At 44.1% G+C, this 25,740-nt stretch overlaps 1 protein-coding gene and 1 long non-coding RNA gene across 3 annotated transcripts in view; both read left to right on the top strand.

The window, feature by feature from the left end:
• The window catches only part of LOC127598985 (uncharacterized), a 138,268-nt gene that overhangs the window by 102,252 nt on the left and 10,276 nt on the right, over window positions 1–25,740 (top strand). The window lies entirely within an intron of this gene.
• Window positions 11,496–18,347, top strand: dhodh (dihydroorotate dehydrogenase). 2 transcript variants are annotated; one of them, XM_052062541.1, is made up of 9 exons: window positions 11,496–11,590; window positions 12,150–12,362; window positions 12,437–12,636; window positions 13,345–13,427; window positions 13,601–13,788; window positions 14,708–14,821; window positions 16,373–16,526; window positions 16,617–16,776; window positions 17,844–18,347. In XM_052062541.1, the coding sequence occupies exons 1-9, from the start codon at window positions 11,573–11,575 to the stop codon at window positions 17,914–17,916; spliced, it is 1,203 nt and encodes a 400-aa protein (XP_051918501.1). In that variant the 5' UTR covers window positions 11,496–11,572; the 3' UTR covers window positions 17,917–18,347. The 2 variants fall into 2 exon arrangements, with proteins under 2 accessions (XP_051918501.1, XP_051918502.1); XM_052062542.1 differs by lacking the exon at window positions 17,844–18,347 and having other exon boundaries at window positions 16,598–16,736.

Below are 25,740 nucleotides of genomic sequence, written 5' to 3'. Positions count from 1 at the left end.
AGTTTGCAAGCTCTGCGTGGGTTTTCTCTGGGTACTCCGGTTTCCTGCCACATTCCAAAAACAGGCCGGGCAGGTTCATGGAACGCTCCAAATTGTACCTGGGTGTGAATGCGAACCCCAAAATGTTGTTTATCAATGTGTGCCCTGCGATTGGCTGGCGACCAGTTCAGGGTACCCCCCCCCCCCCACCCGCCCCAAGACGGCTGGGATCGGCTCCAGCACACCCGCGACTCTCATGGCGTTAAAGCAGATCAGAAAATGGATGGATGGATGGAAGGAAGTACCCCCTCGTAAATAAGATGATGTATCTCAAAGGGAAACTGTACCCTTGAAAGCACGTTTTCCCATATGAATTATTCGCTGCTCATTGCTTTAAAACACAGGTGTCAACCTCCGCTCCTGTTTTTGATGTTTCCTTCCACCAACACACCCGTTCATAATGATCGGGATCATGATCAGGCTCCTGCAAAGCTTGCCGATGCGATGATCATTTGAATCCGGCTTTTCAAGAGACTTTGTGCAACCTCGTCCACGGCAGTGTTGCCGTGGATCATGAAGGGAATTCAAGGATGATTGTGTGAAGATGAAGGCGGGGGGTTTAAATCTGATCTGACCAGTGCTGACGGCAGCATTGTGACAGCGTCCTCCCGTCGGCCCTCCCTTGTGTGTGTGTGTGTGTGTGTGTATATGTGTGTGTATGTGTGTGTGTGTGTGTGTGAGGGTTATATAACACTATGATAAACCCGCCTCTGGGATCTGACCGTGGAAACTGAGCCTCTTACCTGTACGTCAGGTGTGTCTGACAGCAGATCAGACCAGTCCACTCAGTGCAAGCCGACATGAACAGATACACACACAGTGTATTTTTTATTTTTTATTTTTTTTCTGATACTCATTCAAGCCCCTCTAAGGGAAATTAAACTCCAACCTCAATTTTTTTTTTTGCTGAGTAGACAGAAGCAGATAGATTGAATTATAATTCATTCAAAAAAAGCATTGCGCAAAATTACCAAGACAAAGAACAGAATATGAAAAATCATACTCGAAAAGAAATGAGATGAATTCAAAACTCACCAACGCCCACCAAATTTAACAAGGTACCTTGGAAAGACAATTTAATCCATATATATATTGCGCGTCGTCCCGCACGCGGTCTGTCCTTCCGTCTGTCCCTTTTCAAAATGTACCTACTTCACCGTGCCGCTGCGCGCCGCCACTGCGCCGCTCAGGCAGTGGCTCACTACGATCGCGCGGGCATCTTAGCGAAAAAATGTTGTCTACCCACAAGCATTGCAATGAAATTGTTAGTTATTTAGTAGAGCTAAACATCTCTTTATTTTCTCTATAAGCAATGAAGATGAACAAAAAGTTGAACCAAGCAACAACACTTTTGTGGGCCGAAGGCCCACCTTACCAGCCTTCCGCAGGAACTAGCTGATGAGCCGCCCGGCTGTGGCTAATGACTATAAGATCAAAGAAAGCTATGTCATTTGGTGTATCGTGATTGTAAAAATTAAGCATCAATCACTTGATACGTATAATCCTGGTCCTGTGGCTCATTTCCAGTTGCGGGGCCCACCATCATCAAGTGGCCCACAATGGTGCCCGCCGGGTCAACCACGTCGACGTGTAAATTGTTGGCAGAGGAACCGGGCTTGTCTGCCTTTTGCAGCCCACTCTCCCTGTCCTGACCTAGATCTCTGACAGTGAACAGCTGCTTCCTAAAGCGACGTCGTGCTACCATCAGCAGAACAGCCAGGAGAGATAAACGTCAGATTGGACCTTCGCTGAGCCTCTTGATGCAGCTCAGTGCCCTGTGGTTCGTTTAGGCTATCCTCAAACACTTGGCAGCCAACTACTGCGTCTGTTGGGTGTGTGTGTTTGTAAGCTTCTCCTGCTTGTTTTTAAAAAAACAATGCCTGCATTCACTGCGTACAATCGTGACCGACGGCTGGAATTGAAGGCCCGTCATCATGGTAACTGGAGATAGTCGCGTCACTCAGTCAGAAAGAAGAAATTTTGATAAGCATAATTCATAACTTGGAGGACCCGGAGAAAACCCACACAGGCACGGGGAGAACATGCAAACTCCACAGAGGAAGGCCGGACGGAGCCGGAATCGAACTCTGCACCTCTGGACTGTGAGGCGGAAATGTTAAGCGGTCGAACACTGTGGCGCAACCATATTCTTATTAGTTATTCAGGCTAGATTAAAACCTAAGAATTCACATTTATTATATGAATATTTTTGGGGTCAGTAGAAACCTTTTTCATCATGTAAACATTCATTCATTCATCTTCCGAGCCGCTTGATCCTCACTAGGGTTGCGGGGGGTGCTGGAGCCTATCCCAGCTGTCTCCGGGCAGTAGGCGGGGGACACCCTGAATCGGTTGCCAGCCAATCACAGGGCACACAGAGACAAACAACCATCCGCGCTCACACTCACACCTAGGGACAATTTGGAGTGTTCAATCAGCCTGCCACGCATGTTTTTGGAATGTGGGAGGAAACCGGAGCACCCGGAGAAAACCCACGCAGGCCCGGGGAGAACATGCAAACTCCACACAGGGAGGCCGGAGCTGGAATCGAACCCGGTACCTCTGCACTGTGAAGCCGACGTGCTAACCACTGGACTACCGGGCCGCCCATCATGTAAACAATAAATTATAATTAATAGTCACCAGAATACTCTTTGGTGGTGAACATGAGTGATGACCCCTGACCTGAACTGAAACAATCACATAAACTTGTTTGGTATTGTACCACCAGATGTAGACCAAAAGGGTTTATTGTTTTATTTATGTATGTATTTATTTATTTCCTTAAAACAAAGGTATCGGTTGTTTGGTATTGTGAATGAAAACTAATGCAATTACCAAAACTAAAAAAATAAATAAATAAACAAATTTTTAAAAAAGAAGAAAATAAAAACCAAAAATGCTATTTAAAAAAAACAAACAAACACAATCTGGAATCGAATCTGAAACGTATGGAATTCTCCACAACCCCAACATGGGCAAGCAGCATATAAAAACCGAACTGGTAGATTTCACGCAAGCATCACTGTTCCGTGCACACCGCATCCAAATAAGAAATCACTCCAGATAACGCAAATAATGTACATCCTGAACTTTTCACGAATCCTCATCGAACCTTAACACGTGTGTTAAATCCTCCGAGTGGTTAAAATGTCAATCATCCTAAATCGGTTTAGATAATCCTTTGAATGTCAAGTGTCGGCAAAGAGTCGGATTATGACCGCTAGGTATGGTTCGACCTGGGCCAAGGAGATCATGTTTACGATTGTATTTTTTTTTGTGTGTTTCTTAATTGCGTCTCGTCAATGGAATCACTGGCGGGAGCTAACGTGCTAAAGGGAGGAGCATCGACCGAGGAGCAAAGAATGTCATTTAGATGACATCATGGTTTCTTTGTGTACTGTTAACGTCCTCAATTGAAGATGACCCCAATAAATATCGAACAGAGACGATTCATCACCTTTTGCGACACAATTTGGACGAGAATAAGCATTTCCCTGTTTATAAATTCACACCTCTCGACGTCATATGTGAATAAAACAAAACCAATGAAGCGCACGTCTGGCAGATGGCTAATTTACCTCGACCAGCGCCACCGCTGTTGCTGTGGCGGATTAGCACCCATGATTTTAGATTAGATTATGGGGGGGGAAGGGGGGGGGGCTGTGGATATGCAGAAGAAGCGAGCAGATTATGACAAATGAGGTAAATCAAGCAAACCAATTGTTACGTTTCTGTAAGATCCAGAAATGTATCGCTGTCTATTTGCTTTGCTTCAACAGATGGGGGCACTTTAGGGTCTTCTGAGGCCACTGTGGAAAACTGCAAATGGTCAGATGTGGGGGGGTCAGAGTAACCTGACATCATCCACGCAAGCATGATGAGCACATGTAAGTGAATGCTGAATGATAAATTGATCATGCTAAAAAAATTAATTTTTTTAAAGTCGCGTGTTTTTGTTAACAGGACGGTGTATGTAAAGTATGAGTCGGGACCGTGTTTTCCGTCCATTCTCTTAACAATGAGAGCCACTTGGCTTCAATAGTGCTCTAATACCCGTCCACCCCCGGCTCACCCCCACCCCCGGCTCACCCCCCCCCCCCCCCCCCCGCAACCTCACGCTCTGGCTCATCTAGTGACTGCTGACGCAGCCATTACTCGCCAGTTTAAAGCAGCTCTTTGGCTGTGCAGCTCAGCCGCTTCGTTAAGGTTTTTTTTGGGGGGGGGGGGCAGGGGCTGAGTGCAAAGGGTCAGGCCATTGGGCATCTGGGATTACCACCGGCCACCATCTGCCATTCACATCATAAAAACCAGAGGGAGGAAATCAGTTTGCCGGGATAAATAATCTACCCATTTAAAGATTGGTTAACCACGTCTATGTTTGTACACTCAATTATAGCTGATCAATGAAGGTTAACGTCTCGTGAAGCATCTTCTTATTAGCCAGTACTAAACTCCAGGTGGAACTTATGTTGACAGGTTTGCTGTCACGCGCAGATAATTTTACAGCAATTGGTAAAGACAATGCTGTAGCACACAGGTGTCAAAGTCAAGGCCCGGGGGCCAGATCTGGCCCGCCGCATCATTTTATATGGCCCGCGAAAGCAAATCAAGCACGTCAAGTTCCATGATGCTTGCTGAAGTCTGAACCAAAATTTCAAATTGTCATATGTCATCCAAAATAAGAGTCATTATTCTTGACTTCTGATTTTTATAAAAAGTTCTTCGTCAATTTGTTGTGCGCTGTGTATGTAAGATGTGGAGGGGATTAAACATTTATATGGTTTCACAAAATTCATAACGGCCCTCCAAGGGAAACCGTAACTACAACGTGGCCGACGACAAAAATGAAAAAAAATTCGCCAGAATAATTTCAAATCAGTCCCGTATTTTAACATTACTCAATCTGTGATGTTTCAAATTATTCCAACGTTTAACCAAACACTATTTTTTTCAACCATTTCAACAAGCTCGAAAAGAGATAAGGATACAGAACTTTTTTCTTAATTTTTTTTTAGTCACCATAAAACTGTGTTTCATACAATTATCAGGATCCAAATATGAGGATTTGGTCTTAAATATACAGTGATGTATAGTACTTGTTAACGTAGATCCCAGGGGGATAATCCTCCTCAAATCAATAAAACCATATACGATTACATTTTATTAGATTAGGCTCTCAAGAGTGTTTCATCATTCATGCTAGACTGACCAACATGATCCGAAATGGTCAGATGTTATTTCGCGGCAGGCAGGCAGATGCCGCCTCCATACGAGTCAGGATTTTACAACAACTAATTGAAACAGATGGGCGCACTTTTCCCGCAATTTTGATTGATTTTTTTTTTTTTTATAAATGTATCACATTTGTATCACAGCCGTAATTACACTAGTCTTCACGTCCTCTCTTTTTTATGTTGCCTGCATCGAAGTAGCAGTCGATGGCAAAATTCTTCTCATGAGCCGTTAACAGACAGCGGCTCCTACTTATGACGTACAACGCAGTGAGCCAATATGGCTATACCGAAAGACAGATACAGTGGGGGTGAGGGAGAGGTCATTGCAGTGCAGGTCATTAATTGTTTCATTGTGGCGCGTAATGCTCCATAGAGGCGTCAGTGAGGGATTAGCAAGTAGCGGCACATGTCAGGGAGTGAGAGTGTGGGCCCAAGCGTGCGCGACAGACCCTTCGTCATTGAGCTCAGGGCTGGCGGCACACGTCCGGCCATGCTTTGCTTATCGCAGCAGAGTCACACAGCGAACAGATTATGTTTTTCCACGAGCACATGAAATGCTAAGCTGCAAGCTCCTGTCAATACGGCCCAAACAAACAGTCAGGAACATGCTAACCACAGCATGGTCTTTTAGTCATTTGAGAAACCTACTTTTCTTGTTTAAGTCTTCTGTTTATGTGTTTAAATGTTGTCAACGTCTGTTCTTTTTAGTCATTTTGCTCCTTTTATTTTCTAGCTTTGCTTCAGAATGCCGTGAGCTGTCATGTGTCTTTGCTTGTGCGAAGCACATGGAGTTGCCTTGTGTATGAAACGTACTTGCTATTTGTAAAAAAATTAGACATTTCCATGGACTCATCCATTCATAGCATCCATTACGTTCTTACGTTCCTCTCACGTGCCGTGAAGTCGCTTACAGTTTCTGCAACCAATCGAAAGAAACGGCGGTGTACAAAGTGAGTGTTGTATTTCTTCTGTTCTCTTCTTCCTTAGCCCGGCTAACGTAGTGGTGAAAATGTCAAGTCAAGTCAAATCAAGTCAACAGTATTTATAGAGCACTTTCAAACAGCCATCGCTGCATACAAAGTGCTGTACATGGAGCGATTGAACATACACAATAAACAGTAAAACGAATCAGTAATAAAGGCGGTAGAAAGCACCAACCAGTAAAATCAAGAACAAATCTAAGTCAAGTCAAGTCAAGTCAACAGTATTTCTCGAGCACTTTCAAACAGCCATCGCTGCATACAAAGTGCTGTACATGGAGCGATTTAACATACACAATAAACAGTAAGACGAATCGGTAATAAAGGCGGTAGAAAGCACCAAGCAGTAAAATCAAGAACAAATCTAAGTCAAGTCAAGTCAAGTCAACAGTATTTATAGAGCACTTTCAAACAGCCATCGCTGCATACAAAGTGCTGTACATGGAGCGATTGAACATACACAATAAACAGTCAAACGAATCAGTAATAAAGGCGGTAGAAAGCACCAAGCAGTAAAATCAAGAACAAATCTAAGTCAAGTCAAGTCAAACAGTATTTCTCGAGCACTTTCAAACAGCCATCGCTGCATACAAAGTGCTGTACATGGAGCGATTTAACATACACAATAAACAGTAAAACAAATCGGTAATAAAGGCGGTAGAAAGCACCAAGCAGTAAAATCAAGAACAAATCTAAGTCATGCTGAGTCGAACGCCAAAGAATACAAGTGAGTTTTGACGAGGGCTTTAAAGATGGGCAGCGATGTGCTCAACCCTGGTCGATATCTTCTCACAGCATGTCAACGAGCTGAAAAGTTTTCATCGGGTGCGTAGAATATTAAAAGATGGAAGTTAGAAGACATATGAACGGGTTCTAAACAGAAACAACATAAATTACATCTTAATGTATTTAATTAATTGTTATTATTATTATTGTTGTTTTTGTTGTTGTTATCATTGTTATTATTATTATCAAAACTACCCCGCCCCAAAGGATAAAAGTTTGGCTCTGCCATTTCATGCACATCCTTCACCGCAGCTCTGGCTGCTTTATTGGTTACATTTTTTGCATCCGATATATGATCAAGGCAACCCGAGAGACCAACAACCAAAATTCAATTCTTGTTGGTTCTTTCTCGTTTTACCATCCCTCCGTTTTCCAATCAGTTTTTCCTCACATAGCTTGCGAGCTTGCTGGAGCCGATTCCAGATGACTTGAGGCAGTAGGTAGGCGTGGTCCCCCCCCTGAACTAGTTGCCAACCAATCGTAGGGCACACGCATAGAAACAACAACCATGGACCTCTGCGCTGTGAGGCAAACGTGCAAAGCAGTCCACTATTGTGCCACCTCTCAATTTTTCCAATAAATAGAAATCCATTTTCGATCATCCATTCAACGTGATGGATTTCAGCGAGCAGTGTTCTCAGCTGGTGAGCAGGCAGGCAGGAGGGAAGGGCGAGCTGCCGCCATGTCATCGGGTAGGGAACTTGAGCTGTCGCTCACCAGGTCGCCGTGGGCCCACTCATTATCTTATCAGCTTTTGTAACCTGCAGTCATTCCCCCGCTCATGATTGATGATGTCGCTGTCTGATTACACCAAGACAAAACACCATCGAGATCATCTTTCCCACTCCACAGACTCCGTGAGGTCCACAGCGGGAGGCTGATGGTCTCCTGTCACATGTCAACTTCAACTTCAAAAGGGTGAGGTTGTTGCTTTCGCACGGCAAATCAATATAAAGTACCTTCAGAACACAAAAAATCGGCTCAATGGCGCTTTTGAAGCTTCACTTTGGTCGGAATGAAACGAATATTTCCCTCATGATGGAAATTCATTCAGTCCAGGAGTCAAAACGTTAAATATGTTAAAATACTGTCGAGTTATTTATCGCGCGGATGATTGCCATGTACAGTGCAAAAATAAGCAATATTATGAGTCATTTAGAAATTCATTCATTAATCTTCCTAACCGCTTGATCCTCACTAGGGTCGCGGGGGGTGCTGGAGCCTATCCCAGCTGTCTCCGGGCAGTAGGCGGGGGACACCCTGAATCAGTTGCCAGCCAATCGCAGGGCACACATAGACGAACAACCATCCACGCTCACACTCACACCTAGGGACAATTTAGAGTGTTCAATCAGCCTGCCACGCATGTTTTTGGAATGTGGGAGGAAACCGGAGCACCCGGAGAAAACCCACGTAGGCCCGGGGAGAACATGCAAACTCCACACAGGGAGGCCGGAGCTGGAATCGAACCCGGTACCTCTGCACTGTGAAGCCGACGTGCTAACCACTGGACTACCGGGCCGCCTCATTTTGAAATTGAAACATTAAAAAAACAAAAAAAACAATCAAAATACAAAAAAAAAAGAGCAGAGATGGCCAATCGGCAATGGTGAGCAGAGAGGGAATGATTATCCTCATAACCTGTCAACCAAACATTACATTTACTATTCCTTGTTGCACATCGCACTGATAAGCAGACGCGCATGTGAACAGAATGTATTTGAGAAGAGATGACGCACGCAAGGAAGAGTTGGGTGCCTCAGTCACGGGTTGGAGTAATCAGGACGGTGACCATTATCGCTCCAACAATCACCTGCAAGTTTTTAATTGATTGATGGGTTACACTCCACACAGGTACGTTTGTGACCATGGGGCACTACCAGGGGAAACAAGCAAATTCCCTTCTGTCCCAAGACTGAAACATCTTTGTTTGACTTAATTGATTACGTTTACTACTCATAGGACATACTATCTGATAAATAGAACGAGTGACTCTGAAATCGGCGGCCCGGTAGTCCAGTGGTTAGCACGTCGGCTTCACAGTGCAGAGGTACCGGGTTCGATTCCAGCTCCGGCCTCCCTGTGTGGAGTTTGCATGTTCTCCCCGGGCCTGCGTGGGTTTTCTCCGGGTGCTCCGGTTTCCTCCCACATTCCAAAAAACATGCATGGCAGGCTGATTGGACGCTTTAAATTGTCCCTAGGTGTGAATGTGAGTGTGGATGGTTGTTTGTCTCTGTGTGCCCTGTGATTGGCTGGCAACTAATTCAGGGTGTCCCCCGCCTACTGCCCGAAGATGGCTGGGATAGGCTCCAGCACCCCCGCGACCCTGGTGAGGATTAAGCGGTTTGGAAAATGGATGGATGGATGGATGGACTCTGAAATCATTGAGTCCGATGGCTCCGGTGTCTCTGAGTGTGTCTGTGAGCTGACAAATCAGCTCACTTGTGCTTTTTTTGTTGCTGTTTTTGTTTCCATTGAAACGGTGAGCCTCACGTCTCTTATGAAGTACATGAAGACAGATGCCTCATTATCCATGCAAAACGGGACAAAACGAGTTCTGGACTTGATGCACAAACCCTCCCCTCGCAAGCTGGCATTTGGTTACAAGTGCGCCAACAATGCGAGGCAACCTGCACCAACACCAGGCCGCCGGGCTCATCTCTGACCTCAGAGTGCAGGTCGCTCACAGAGTCACATGAAACATTCAGTGCATCCAAAGGTCCCCACCAGCAGTGTTAACAGCAGCATTGTCCTTGCTCCCGCTCACTCAACTCATGTGTAATCAGGCACCCCCCATCCAGTGGCCAGGACCACCCCACTGGAGATACAATGACACCCTTCAAATTCATTCACAACTGCAGTGAGTCTGTGATGCCCTCAAAAAACCCGCAATGCAACGAGAAAGCTTTCCTTTGAGGAAAAGAAGTCTGGTGAGCCAATGGTTGGAGCGTTGACCTCACAGTGCAGAGGTACCGGGTTCGATTCCAGCTCCAGCCTCCCTGTGTGGAGTTTGCATGTTCTTCCCAGGCCAGCGTGGGTTTTCTCCGGGTACTCCGGTTTCCTCCCACATTCCAAAAACATGCATGGCAGGCTGATTGGACACTCTAAATCGTCCCCGGGTGTGAGTGTGCGCGGGGATGGTTGTTTGTCTCTGAGTGCCCTGCGATTGGCTGGCAACCGGTTCAGGGTGTCCCCCGCCTGCTGCCCAAAGAGAGCTGGGATAGGCTCCAGCACGCCCCGCGACCTTTGTGCGGATAAAGAGGATTAGAAAATGGATTGATGGAAGTCTTTGAAGTCTTTATAGCACTTGGACTCAAGTTGTGATGGTGATTTTTAGAAAATGTCGGCATCTAGTTGTGAGTGAATGTTCTGTTCATATGCGATGAGGGATGAGGCTCAGATGACATGACTGAACATAGCTTCAAAAGCACATTCCTCGCTTTCAATTAAGAATAAATATCAATCTGTATCAATTATGTATTTATTTCGTACACTCTCTCCGACTGCCGTCATCTAAAAAAAACATTCTATTATTATTACTATTATTATTATTATTATACATTTCAATTAACAAAAAAATACATATCTTCAAATGCCTATCCCAAATGGAAATACAGCAAACTTGTGACATCTGTCTCAAACAATAACTTTGACACCACACACCACTGACCCCCTACTGTTAAAATTCTGTCGTACAATGATTATCCGGGATTTGGTTGTATTGTTGTTCAATGAGAGTCTATTGGCGAAACAATGAGACACCTGCTCCAGATTGTACGACATCAGTTCAATATGCTGCAGTTTGGCAACTAAATGTGTTCAATTGTAAATAAGCTTGGATGTGCATAATACCGCAAACACTAAGAGACATGTGTTAACTCAGAATTTAATCAGTACATGTGTTGGTTTTTGGCCAATGTCTAGTCTATATGTCCTTTTTTTTTCTTATAATGCAATGTGGTTTGAAAAAAAATTGCTACTTGTATACAAGGCAAGAAGCTTCCACGCACACGATGGGGAAAATTATATCTCATCCATTCCCATTAAAATGTTTCTTTCTAGTTTTTTTTCAATAAATATTTACCTCCGTTTTAACCATCGTGGCCCTAGCATCAATCGTAAACTCATTATAATGTAAGATTAATATCAAATTCAGAAAAAAAACTACATGGAGTGTCTGCTGCAATCTAGTGGTGCATTTCTGAATGACACAGTTGTCTGGTGCTGCAAATTGAACTGCATAAAATTTGGTTATTTGAAATGGTAAATTATATAATTATTCATATATTGTCCAATTTCAAATGATGTTAAATGGCACTGAAGTGAAGGGAGTCCCGGTTGAAGACGACGGCGTCTCAACCAGCTAATGCACCCTCTAGTGGACATATCTCTAATGTCCTCCAATCCTTTCGGCCAAGTAACATGTCGGTGGAAATATCGCGATAGGATGACGCTTAGTTCCAACCACGCGCGGTTGTGCAATTCACGGAAGGGAAACGTGACTTTCGCTGAATATCAGCCTGTGTCTCGATGGCGGCACATTTGAAGGTAAAATGAAACTTTAACTTGTTTTTATCGCTGACATAACTGAGGAATATGGTTCTTAAGCCCCGCGGTTTGCCAAACAGAACAGGCAGTAAATCAGGCTTTGTGGCAGTCCTTCGTCAGTGTATCAGTTGTTGCAGTAGCGCCTTGAGCTATATTTCGTGGCGATCTGTAGTAGTATTATGATGTGCTCAGATCTCAACCAGCCAAGAATGTTTTTTGTTATTGTAAAGTGTCCTTGAAAGGCGCTTATAAATAAAATTTATTATTATTATTATTATTATTATTAACATTTACGCCTAGTCTTTCCCCCCCCTTGTATCTTCAACCAATGAGGTTGAAGGAATAACGCCTATTAACATATGCAGTACTTGATTACCGTAACAAAATATTTACACTTCATGCATTACGAATGCCAGAAGAATGTAAATTGAATGATCATTTAAGGCAAAATGACAGAAGAGTACGTCATCAGAATGTTATGAAACGATCCAGTATGTTAATGCCTCTGTCAACCTTCATCTTGCATGTTGTTGTGATCTTTTCTCCCGTCTGAGAACAGAAGCAGCTAAAAGAGGCAGTGAAGATCATCAGCTCGGGTAGCCTCCTCTTTGCCTCCTACCTCACAGTGATGGGAGATGAGCGTTTCTATGCCAACCAGCTGATGCCCCTGCTGCAAAGGTTAATGGGCGCAGAGACGGCCCACGTGCTCGCTGTAAAAATGATCAGTCTGGGTTTGGTTCCTCTCAACCGCTATCAGGACCCCGAGTCACTGGTGAGTCCATCATCTTCCTCTTTCAAGGCAAAATTGTGTCCTCTAGAACTATGTTGGTCCTCTAATGTGTGCAGGGAGTTGACGTCCTGGGCTTGAAGTTCAGAAATCCCGTTGGGATCGCGGCAGGCTTCGATAAGCACGGAGAAGCGGTGGACGGTTTGTACAAAATAGGCTTTGGCTTTGTCGAAGTCGGGACCGTCACCCCCAAACCGCAAGACGGCAACCCCAAACCACGTGTGTTCCGACTGGCAGCAGACAGTGCCATCATCAACAGGTACTTTTATCATTCTTAATGGAGACATTATAAAAAACAAATGAATGTCATCGTCCATAGATTTATTGACAAATTTGCAGCTTCACCAATCGCCGGTGATGGCGAAATTGAAACATTCCCGCCAATTGTTTGGCTCATGGGTCCAATCTTCATATGCTCTATAGCGCCGTCAAGTGGCCAAGAAGAGCCAGCTGGCAACCATTATGTGATTGTTAAACACCGTAACTTGATGAAGAAAATATTATGAATGTGCTTGTGTCAAATAGAACAAAATTCAACAAGTACAGGAAAGACAACTTTTCTTCTTTGTTTTATAGCTTTGCCGTAGTGGTTGGCTTTAGGGGCTTTCTTTTTCTTGGAACAGGCACAAGATGATCAAGAGCTACAATATTGCAATTTTAGCAAGAAGTGCATAGTATGGCATAATAGATGGACGTGATATTGTAAGTACAGCGAACAGAAGTAAATATGAGTTTACATCTGGCAACATCTATTAACAACTCATTCAGTACCCGCCAATTCTAGACCAAGTCTGAAAAGACGTTTAAAAACGTCTTTGGGAGTGAATGAGTGTGCAGCATTTGACTCATGGGGCCGTTTCAATGAAGGGTTCCAACGAACGCGCTTAAATGCAAGTTTTGCTCATAAGTTGATGTTTCGACGCTTTAGTCATAAGAATCGTGTGTGTGTTTGTGCGCTTCTGTCTAGGTACGGTTTCAACAGCTGCGGCGCTCGAGAAGCGCTACAGAGGTTGAAAGACCGCCAGGCAGCTCAACGGGAGCGAACACGAGGTTTGTTTTTCCTCGTTGTGGATTTTTGCCTCGCTGAATATTTCTTTGTGTCCGCCTAACGGTGGCGTTTTCTTCTTTCACCCTCATTAGTCGGTGCTCCGGTTGAGTCACGCGTGTGATGATGCAAACTGTTGTGTTTTTCCTGTCTTTATTTATTTTTTCTTTTTTTCTAGCTGGCCTTCCCCTGGGCATCAACCTGGGAAAGAACAAGCAGTCCCAGGATGCGGGGGCAGATTACTTGGAGGGGATGAGCGTGCTAGGCCCGCTGGCTGACTACCTTGTGGTGAACGTCAGCAGTCCCAATACGCCCGGTCTGCGTGACCTACAAGGCAAAGCTGAGCTCCGCCGCCTCCTACGTTCGGTATGTCGCAACCTCGGCTAATGACTTGACTTATGCGAGCATCCACGCAACTGCAAGCAAGTTTCACCTTATTTTAAATTTTTATTTTTATCTATATATATTATTCATTCATCTTCCGAGCCGCTTGATCCTCACTAGGGTCGCGGGGGGTGCTGGAGCCTATCCCATCTGTCTTCGGGCAGTAGGCGGGGGACACCCTGAATCGGTTGCCAGCCAATCGCAGGGCACACAGAGACGAACAACCATTCGCACTCACACTCACACCTAGGGACAATTTTTAGAGTGTTCAATCAGCCTGCCATGCATGTTTTTGGAATGTGGGAGGAAACCGGAGCACCCGGAGAAAACCCACGCAGGCCCGGGGAGAACATGCCAACTCCACACAGGGAGGCCGGAGCTGGAATCGAACCCGGTACCTCTGCACTGTGAAGCCGATGTGCTAACCACTGGACTACCGGGCCGCCTCTATATATATATATTATATATATATATATATATATTTTTTTTTTACAAATATATATATATATATAATTTTTTAAATTTTATTTTATTTTAAATCTCAGCTCTACCTTTTGTGTTTCCTATACCGCAGATGATTGTCACAAAAAAAGTTTTTTTTCTTCTCATCTCAAAGCAACCCGGCATTTCTTGTTTTAAGAACGAAACGCTTCCAATTCCCTTTAGCGTGCTCTTGTTTTTAAGTTTGGCCTTAGTTTGAACTCATCTAAGCCACCGCCACGCTTGCCACCTCAAAGGTTCATTCAGTATATTGACAAGCTTTGGCAAATCTTTTGCTCACTTAAGATTTGCTAGACAGAAAATTGCGAGGTTTGTTTGAGCCTTGTCGCGTTGCTTCTGATTTGCCACTTTAAGACTGGTTCCATTTGTTTCTATTTGTGTGCTCTCCAAAAAATGGCAGGTGTTGAGGGAGCGCAATGGGATGCAAGGAAGTCACAAGCCTCCGGTGCTGGTCAAGATTGCGCCTGACCTCAGCGCGCAGGACAAACGCGACATTGCCGACGTCGTTACTGAGGTTGAGCGTTTGATTTCAATCGAATCTTGAGTCGATATCGTTTCCATTTATTGCCAGACAGTTTGCTTGTTTGATTTCGCGGTCTGTTTAAAATCGGCAAATGGCAAAGAAATTATTTACTCAATGACTCTCGTGGCGACATCACACAACCAACTCAACGCTGATGCATTTTTAGTCGGGAGTCTTAAGACCAGACGCGGCACGGAACATTGAGGGTTGATTGTGAAGTTGGCATCAAATTTTTATTTTCAATGGCATTAAAAAAGTCTTGAATTTTGCCTTAAATTGTTGGAAAATTTCAGGCAAAAGCCTTAAATTGTAGGAACCCTGTAAATGTATCGGACTGCCTTCCATTTGCGGTCCGTTGTCACGCAGCAGCGCGCCAACTCAGCTCGGCCTTGAAAAAGACGACTGGATGATTTTTCAGGGACAATATCGCCACCTTCTGGTCGTCAAAAAAAATCGAACGACTGCAGGAAAGGCAACACTTAATTAATCTCTAAATTCTTGACAACCGCTACAGACATGCCATGCATAATTCCTTTTTGTTGAAATGAAAAAGCTTTTTCGTCCTTTAGACCGCGGAGGCTTTAAAAGTTCTCCGTCGAACTTGCCCTTGACGCCGTGACCTCAGCGCTACTTCTGGAGGTCGTTTTGAGAAAGCACACAGCGGTGTTTCTTTGTGCTCAGTGGAGTGAGTACAAGACAAACCTTAATGGAAGCGGCATTAAGTAGGGCAAATATTTTCACAACAATCTTTGCGAGGAGGTTCTTATTGCGGACGACATAAGATAAGATAAGATAAGATATCCTTTATTTGTCCCACACTGGGGAGTTTTACAGCCTCCAGCTGCAAGAATGTAGGTAGAAAGAAGAAAGAAGAAAAAAAACGTTCAATGAAGTGCAATATAAACACAAAATGGATCAATCGCAGTGCTATTTACAATTGTCTTTTACATCATTTAATTATAATAATTATTATTATTATTATGGCGGCCCGGTAGTCCAGTGGTTAGCACGTCGGCTTCACAGTGCAGAGGTACCGGGTTCGATTCCAGCTCCGGCCTCCCTGTGTGGAGTTTGCATGTTCTCCCCGGGCCTGCGTGGGTTTTCTCCGGGTGCTCCGGTTTCCTCCCACGTTCCAAAAACATGAGTGGCAGGCTAATTGAACACTCTAAATTGTCCCTAGGTGTGAGTGTGGGCGTGGATGGTTGTTCGTTTCTGTGTGCCCTGCGATTGGCTGGCAACCGATTCAGGGTGTCCCCCGCCTACTGCCCGAAGACAGCTGGGATAGGCTCCAGCACCCCCCGCGACCCTAGTGAGGATCAAGCGGCTCGGAAGATGAATGAATGAATGAATGAATGAATGAATTATTATTATTATTGTTGTTATTTTTATTCAGCAGCCTGACAGCAGTCGGTAGCAACGTGCGTCGGTATCTCTCCCTCCAACATACATTGGGGGACGCGCATGCTTGTCAAGCTCTCGCCTCACAAACGCACCCACAGAGACACATTTGTGATTTATTTTTTTTATTTTTATTTTTTCCAGCTGGGAGTGGACGGCTTAATGGTGTGCAACACGACTGTGTCCCGGCCAGAGGGGCTCCAAGATCCTCAAAAGTGTGAGACCGGCGGGCTGAGTGGGCAGCCTCTCAAAGACATGTCCACAAACACCGTCAGTGAAATGTACAGACTCACAAAAGGTACAGTACGTCCCTTTTCTTTTCTTTTACTTTTTTTTCCTCCTCCTCTGCAAAGTGACAGTCGGTGTCAGTGTGATGATGTTCTCCCAGGGAAAGTGACAATCATTGGAATCGGCGGCGTGGCCAGCGGACAGGACGCCATGGATAAAATCCGTGCCGGTGCGTCACTGGTTCAGATTTACACGGCTCTGGCCTACCAGGGTCCGCCTGTCGTGACCAAGATCAAGCGGGAACTGGAACAGCTTCTCAGGTGAGTGTGAGTCCGCGTTTGAAGCCTTTTGCTGGCCGCTGTCGTTCATCGCTTGCCGACACTGACGCAAACATTGACGATTCGTTTGTCGTGGCGGAGTTCTGCTCGGATCAGCGGGAGTGAGACGTGCACAAACTAAAATGTCCATTTTTAAATCCATATCTCGGATCCTATATTGCCTAATCTGCACTGCTTTATTCTGGAAAGTGTGTCTTATCACTCAGTCTATTTTGCTTCATTCTTTTTCAGACAACTTTTTACTTTTCCTCCATACATTCGAATTATGGAAGATATTGCCACTTTTTTTTTCCTTTCCTTTTTGCCTTTAATTCAACGAGCATCCCAAAAACGTTACTTGGGTGAGACGGAGCCGCGAGCTAGCGATAGCAAGTTTAGCGATGAGCCATTGACTGCTGCCCGCTAAACGTGGCGGGTTTTGCTCCTTACTCAAGAATCACAACTTCCATCAACGCGTCTCTGTGGCGGCGAATAAACAAAACGTTTTACAAGTGTTGTCAGCTTCTGGCAAAGATATAATTTTTTTTTATGCCTTTTATTCATCCGACAACAACGGAGGCCCGGGGGCCAACACGGTGACGTGTCAGGCCGCCAAGACGCTTCAGAGTCTGGCCAATGCAAATTTCATAAATAAATGTCACGAAATCAATATGGCGGCGGGGAAATTGTGCATCAATAGTGAACAGTCACTCGAGCGTCCCTGCTTTCCGCTGCTCGTATCGGAAAATGCTTAGTTGCACGCTAATTTGTGGCGCGCAAGTGACAAGTGAGCAATGGCTGACTAGCTAGCGCAGTGAGAGCACGATGTGGAACCGCAGAGCCAAAAGTTGGCTTTCCGTTTAATGTCGACACGGCGCACGTCACTCGTCATCGCCATCATGGCGGCGAATAAGCTCCACTCGTAACAAGTATCGGTATGATGACGTAACAACAGGGAGTTAATAGAACAGAAAGCTCCTGTCTGTCAGCAATGTTATTTTCTTTGTGTGGAAAATCGAATTTTGAGTTTTCCTTCATATCGCTTGCTTTTCCCTTTGATTACTTTGTAGAGAACAAGGATTTAGCAACGTTTCTGAGGCCGTCGGGGCAGACCACAGAGGATCAGATGGTCCTGCTCACTAGCAAAGGATCCGGGCAAGGATCGTTAACACCAAACTCATCGCTGCTGCATCAGCTTTTCCTCCTCTGGTCAGAAATTCATCTTTTGTTACAGTGTTAAAGCAATTGGCAGTGCTTCAACTCTTGAAACCACTTCTTTTTTTTTTTTTCTATCCGCTTGTATTGTTCTGGCAACCAGAAGCCAATCGCAGGTGACTTTGGATTAGTCCTCTAACCGTTCACCTGTCAGTCACGCTGTTGGCATGTTGATACACGACAACCCCGCTCATGCTCGTGTTTTGTTGCCCACGGAGAACATACAAATTCAACACGTAAAGGCTTTAAAGAGCCTTGTTTTTGTCGGGCGTGAACGCTAACTAAGGTTCTGCTGTTGTGTGTGCATATTTTATTTTCCCCGTTGTTGAAAGCAGTTTCATCACGTGGAAGAAGAAGGGGGGGAAAAAAAACGCGGGATGTGTCACTTTGCATGACAATTTGCTGATACTGCCCGTCACCTTAAGGCAGTGACGGAATTACACATCAAGCCGAAATGTAAATGAGAGGTGCAAATGTGCTTTTATATATACTTTATAGCCAACTGTATAAGCGTCTGTAACTGGGTCGGTTTTCTTTTTAACCACACGGAAGCGCTCCGTTACAAATCGAGGTCTGGCAAATCACAGCGTCACTCCCACTTGGATTGTGAGCTTTGAAAATTGAGGCTCGGAATTTCGCTGTTGCTGAGCTGAAACCGGAATCTGTTTTAGGATTCAAAGTCTTCTCACAGAATTGAGAATAAATGACTTGGCTAATACTACGCATCGCATGTCTTGTTGATTTAATCACACATGTAGACCTCCCACCTGACGTGAATGAGTGGGTGGCCGTGCACACTTCCTCAAAGTAGGGTTTTAAACTATGGCTAGGGTTCCAAAGTAGGCTTTTAAACTGGAAGTAGGGGTTTTAAACTAGGGTTGGAGTTTAAAGGTAAGTTTTTATAGCAGTGGTGGGGCTTCAAAGTAGCGTTTTAAACAATGATTAGGTTTTCAAAGTAGGGTTTTAAACTAGAGTGTTAATGTATGGTTTAAAAATAGGATTAGGGTTTTAAATTAGTGTTAGGGTTTCAACATAGGGGTTTCAACTAGGATTAGGCTTTCCAAGTACATTTTCAAATTAGGGTTACAGTTTCAAATGAGTTTAAAACAGCAACCGCCGGTCCGCGGACCGGTACCGGACCGCAGGGCATTTGGCAACTTGCCTTATTCATTCATTCATCTTCTGAACCGCTTGATCCTCACTAGGGTCGCAGGGGGTGCTGGAGCCTATCCCAGCTGTCTCCGGGCAGTAGGCGGGGGACACCCTGAATCGGTTGCCAGCCTATCACAGGGCACACAGAGACGAACAACCATTCGCACTCACACTCACACCTAGGGACAATTTAGAGTGTTCAATCAGCCTGCCGCGCATGTTTTTGGAATGTGGGAGGAAACCGTAGCACCCGGAGAAAACCCACGCAGGCCCGGGGAGAATATGCAAACTCCACACAGGGACGCCGGAGCTGGAATCGAACCCGGTATCTCTGCACTGTGAAGCCGACGTGCTAACCACTGGCCTACCGGGCCGCCCCGCAACTTGCCTTATTTCCGTTTTATTTCAGAATACGAAATATGTTTTATTTTGAAAAATTACCGGATACCGATGACGCTCAAAAACAAAACACCGAAGCCCACAAAATGAGTAAAACAGCTGCTTGGAGATCGCAAATGACGGCGGCTTTAAAAGTACGTTCGAGACAACTCGATTCAAGTTATGGCCGAATACTCTGAGATCGCCACAATAGCACTGTTGCTATTTCCGACATCCTACCTGTGTGAAGTGGGTAGTTTCTGCAGCAACGGCGACTAAAACAAAATTACGAAGTAGACTGGACATAAACCACACACTTGAGGTGCCATTGTCCCCCATACCCCGAGATGGGACTGTCTAATTGCAGAAAATCAAGCTCGGGGCTGTGGTGAGTGGTCATTTTCATGCACTTTGAATTTCCGTTGTATCGTATTTTGAAGGCATTAAACATTAACATAGCTAATCAGTGTTGCGGCCAGATTAGACGCTCCTTGCGTTTATTATTATATTTCGAAAACACCACAATTTTCATGCAGCTCATTCCATGTTATTTAGTTGTATTAATCCGCCACACCTTAAATGCCGGTCCCTGAAAATATTGTCTAACTTAAACAGGCCCGTGTGGCAAAAAAGGTTGGGGACCCCTGGTTTAAAACACTGTTAGCGTTTCAGAGTACGGTTTTAAACGAGGTTTCATTTTTCCTAGTCGTCTTTTTTTACCTCGGGTTGGTGGTTTCAAAGTCGAGTTTTTAATTACGGTTATGGCTGAGGTAAGAAGCAAATGTTTATCAGCAGCAAAAAAAAAAAAAAAAATTCATAATCATTGTATTAGTACTAAATGCAGACACAGTTAGGTCTTTTTTTCACTGCTGATGCTGCCGATCATTTCGGCATCACTTAATTGCTCAACAATGACCTAAAATTTCCCCAGTGTGGGACAAATAGGGGCGGCCCGGTAGTCCAGTGGTTAGCACGTCGGCTTCACAGTGCAGAGGTACCGGGTTCGATTCCAGCTGCGGCCTCCCTGTGTGGAGTTTGCATGTTCTCCCCGGGCCTGCGTGGGTTTTCTCCGGGTGCTCCGGTTTCCTCCCACATTCAAAAAACATGCGTGGCAGGCTGATTGAACGCTCTAAATTGTCCCTAGGTGTGAGTGTGAGCTTGGATGGTTGTTCATCTCTGTGTGCCCTGCGATTGGCTGGCAACCAATTCAGGGTGTCCCCCGCCTACTGCCCGGAGACAGCTGGGATAGGCTCCAGCGCCCCCCGCGACCCTAGTGAGGATCAAGCGGCTCGGAAGATGAATGAATGAATGGGACAAATAAAGGTTATCTTAAAAGGTTGCAGTGTGATAAATATTACAGTGATGCCAGTTTAAGTGCAGGAGTGCAAGCTTGAACTGAAGAGACATTCGGATGAACTGTGCAGACAGATTTATTTAAAAAAAAAATTTTTAAACAACCTCAGCAACATCTGCAAGCACAGCGCACCTGAGACAAGCACATATTGGTGATTGCTGATGTTGGTTCCGACGGACAGGTGGCATCACTTGGGCCAGGCGCTCATTCCAGATGGATAATCGAGTTGACTTGTTGGTGAGGTGTGCCGAACGTTGGACAGACAAATGCAGCTGGATCACAAATGCCAGGGGAGCCCCTGTTGGGCCACTGTGCAGGTATTGGGACAAATAAAATACGATTAGACGTGCACTTCACACAAGTTTCTAGCTTACTATTTTCGCTGTATTTCTGACCTATGCATTGCTTCTGGCCTTACGTTGCTAAAATTGCATTCGCAGTAGCGAACAGTTTACCACTACTTGTTTGGAAAGTATGGGGCATATTTCGTCGGGTGTTGCATTTGATTCAATGCACGTAATGAAATTCAATAGATCGATGCAAATTGTTTGTTTGCTTTGTCACTCAACACATTTTCTCAGCATGTCACTCACGTTAAATAGTTTCGTACGGCATTACCAATAGTCTGGACGGTTCCAAGAATACGTAATAACTGCGGTCAAGGCACCCCCCACTCGCAAAATTGAAGTCGAGCCATGGTTTTATTTGTTGTTGTGTTGTCAAAACACAACAACAAATAACTAAATCCAACAGCAAATTAAAAGACACGAAAATGAGACAAGCTAAAGAAATCAAAACACAAAAACAACAGCAAATGAAAATACACAAAAATAGCGAAACAAAACAACAAAAAGTTCAACACAAAAGCACCTGGAAAAAATGCTAAATAAAAAAAAAAAAGCTAAACACAACAGCAAATATACACATAACGAATAACGAACAAAAACACAATACACAAATATACACAATACAAAATATACACAAATACAACAGCAAAAAATAAATGATCAAAAAACACATACACTGAACTAAACATAACGATATTTTCATAAAGCAAATGTTAAGTAAATGGTGATCGACGAGGACTGCATCGCTCTCTCGACCAATCAGCTATGAATCTGACCTCCAATGCTGATTGGACAATAGGGAACATCGTCCATTTGACGGACCACCCACTTCCGCTCGAAAAAAAAAATCGGATTTGCCGTTTTTAGCCATTTCTTTTTCTTCATTTGCTACTGTTTTTTTTTCCTTCACATTTTGGATTTGCTGTTCGTCATTTCTTGTTGTCGTTTGCACTTGAGGGCCACCGACCGACCAAAGCCCACCGTTTTCCCCGCCCCCTGCTCAACACATCCAACCCCTGGAGCTATCGCTGCCTTTGCCCCGGCTTGAGCCAAAAACAGAGCCCAGCCACAGGTGGTCCGTGCACTTTATTGGTTATGACACACGTCTCTTGCCTTAAGTGCTTGGAGAGACAATTAAAAATGCATCAGTAGCATGCAATGAGAGGGCTGAAAAGGACACACAGCAGACAGCAGGATGTAACCTTACTCTGCCTCCGACCTCTCATGCCTTGCCCACGAGGCCTTTTTTTTTTTTTTATTGTGCTGTGGACTACGTACATAGATGCATAATGCACACGTAATCAGACGATAAGTGACCAGAAATACATTTTATCTTCCGATGATGCGACATACTTAATACAAAATAACTCTTATACGCTTTTTTCACCATCGCTTGCATTTCGAACACGCTAGCGCTTTTGAGCCAATTACCTTGAGTGTTCGCATTCAGATCCAACCTTAAAATGTGAGCACTCCAATTTTAAGATAAGATAAAATAAGATATCCTTTATTCATCCCACAATGGGGAAATTTACAGCCTCCAGCAGCAAGAATGTATGTAGAAAGAAGAAAGGAGAAAGAGAAAAAAAAACAACAACCATCTTTCAATTAAATACAATATGAACACAAATGGATAAATCGCAGTACTATTTACAATTTTCCTTCACATCATTTAATTATTATTATTATTATGATTGTTATTTTTAGGGACAAGAGTCTGTTTCAAAAGTTTCACTGTTTTGTATTTTGTTTTTAGTGTACTTTTAAATCACTTATCCACACACACACACAGAGTATAGAATTTCCTCACTTCTCACCACTCGTCTCATGTCACAATCCTCCCTCCGTATTGTGCAACACACCAGCTCTTCCACCATTTTTGTTAATTCGGGTAACCATGCTGAGCTATAAAGTTACCTTTATTAGTCTCCGCATGTCAACATTTACGAGAGCGTTCAGTTGCACCTTGCAAAGTTGAAAGTGTAGCTGTGTTTGAGGCAAGCAGTAGTTCTACAAGAAAAAGACGGTAAGATGCCAACGGAAAGGCTTTTATTGTCATGCCACACACAAAGACAAAAGACTTAAATCCATCTCCTGGCGCAACACAAAGTTTTTTTTTTATCATGAAAACATTTTAAAAGTTAACATATACAGTACAACAATAAAATCGTGTAATCACCCGATTGTTTATTGGTTCTTGATCGGCCATTGACCCAATCCATTGACTTTCATGGGTTTCGAGCCTCATTTTTATTGAACCTAGTTGGGATACAGCGAAACTCCATTTTGTTGAGGGATAGGGACCAGGCCCCTGTGAAAATTCAACAAAAATGGGTTTTGCTAAGTGTGCATTAGGTCCTGCAAAATGGCGGCAAGGTATTTAAAATGGAAAAGATCATAAAGTACCAACACCGTGCTTCTAGCATTTACACAATTATGAATCCATAAAACGACTGTCGTCTCAAGGTTGTTCAATTATTCACCACAAAACACCTTCACATGAGGCTCATCAATATTTGCTAGCATAGATACGAACAGAATGAACAAGCTCGCGCAAACTGCCGTCACATCACAAGTAGGCAAACAAATATGCAAAAAGCACTAAATACAAACATTATCAAGTCACTTTTTGGCCTTTATACACAATAATAAGTATAAGGGGAAACAGACAAATTGTAACGGCAAAGTCGACGCCACGAGCAACTAGTAGCTGTAGTGGGACCCAAGTACAAACACAAGCATTCATTTCACTTTTGACTGCGCATTCGGTGCAGTCAGGGACCGCAGATGGAACCCCCCCCCCCCCCCCCCCACGAATCAATTAATTCAGCGTTACAACAAGCCCAGGATTTGACCAGATATTGGATTGGATTGGATTCGACTCAGCATGACTTAGATTTGTTCTTGATTTTACTGTTTGGTGCTTTCTACCTACTTTATTACCAATTTGTTTTACTGTTTATTGTATATGTTCAATCGCTCCATGTACAGCACTTTGTATGCAGCGATGACTGTTTGAAAGTGCTCTATAAATACTGTTTGACTTGACTTGACTTAGATTTGTTCTTGATATTACTGTTTGGTGCTTTCTACTGCCTTTATTACCGATTTGTCTTACTGTTTATTGTGCATGTTAAATTGCTCCATGTACAGCACTTTGTATGCAGCAATGGCTGTTCGAAAGTGCTCTATAAATAATGTTGACTTGACTTGGATTTGAATTGGATAAGCTTTATTGTCAAATGTACATAAGTACATATGAAATTTCTTCCCTCTCAACATAAAACAAGCGCCTTAAATTAAGTGCATCTCCAAATGTCATCCTGATCTTACATGAACTTAAAATGAACCCTTTCTTCACATTTTGAGTGTAATAATAATAATAATAATGGTAACAGCGGCCCGGTAGTCCAGTGGTTAGCACGTCGACCTCACAGTGCAGAGGTACCGGGTTCGATTCCAGCTCCGGCCTCTCTGTGTGGAGTTTGCATGTTCTCCCCGGGCCTGCGTGGGTTTTCTCCGGGTGCTCCGGCTTCCTCCCACATTCCAAAAATATGCAGGACAGGCTGATTGAACACTCTAAATTGTCCCTAGGAATGATTGTGAGTGCGAATGGTTGTTCATTTCTGTGTGCCCTGCGATTGGCTGGCAACCGATTCAGAGTGTCCCCTGCCTACTGCCCGGAGGCAGCTGGGATAGGCTCCAGCACCCACCCGCGACCCTTGTGAGGATCAAGCGGTTCGGAAGATGTATGTATGTATAATGGTAACAGACACAGACAAATATAATCAACACTTATTAAAATGCAACTTACAACAATCCAACTTATACTCACACGTAAAACTCAGAATCAAGCCTGGACTGTTTTTCTCGACGGAAATAAAACTCCCCCTCTCATCCATACAATAAACATGTCAAATGTGTTCCATATGACATTCCTTCACAGAGGGCTTAGAACACAGTTTCAGCGCTTTGTCAATGCTCGGAGTGGGCCAGGAATGCTGAAGAACAAATCCAGTATGAAGAGCTGACGGGCATGCATGTGCCAAGAATGTAATCCATTTAGCGTTATTATATACAGGCAGCTTCCTCACATCGTTGCCTACACTCTGAGAGCGCTTGCCTGCATACCCGCATTGAATGTTTTTGGGAGAATGAATCGCTCACAACAGTTGATCTTATTCATGGAGATCCCGTGATGCTGAAGTTTCACATACGCTGTTACTTATTATGTAATTACAAAAGTCTGAGAAACCCAAACAAACCCCAAAAAGGTTCAATTGTTTTGCATGAAAGTCACAAATGAAATCGTTCATGATTTCCATCACAATATTGTACAGCACAAGGACTAATATGGATGTTGTGGATTCAAAAGATGTCATTCGTGCGTTGTTCTCACAGATGCTGTTGCATGCAACGGGTCATTATTAGAATTCCCATAATTATATTTCAAAGCAGATGGAAATAATAATGGAGATAATCACTGCAACTAACTACGGCTCTTATGCTGAGAGCTATAGG

This window comes from Hippocampus zosterae, chromosome 4 (genome assembly GCF_025434085.1).
Source record: "Hippocampus zosterae strain Florida chromosome 4, ASM2543408v3, whole genome shotgun sequence".
NCBI lineage: Eukaryota > Metazoa > Chordata > Actinopteri > Syngnathiformes > Syngnathidae > Hippocampus > Hippocampus zosterae.
The sequence above is the reverse complement of the archived record's forward strand: the minus strand, read 5'-3'. Positions and strand labels throughout refer to the sequence as shown.

Bases quoted from the DNA above. Each gene is read 5' to 3' on its own strand.
- dhodh (XM_052062541.1), top strand. The intron at 12,637-13,344 runs GTACTTTTATCA...GCTTCTGTCTAG, and splicing joins GACAGTGCCATCATCAACAG to GTACGGTTTCAACAGCTGCG. The intron at 16,777-17,843 runs GTGAGTGTGAGT...ATTACTTTGTAG, and splicing joins GAACTGGAACAGCTTCTCAG to AGAACAAGGATTTAGCAACG.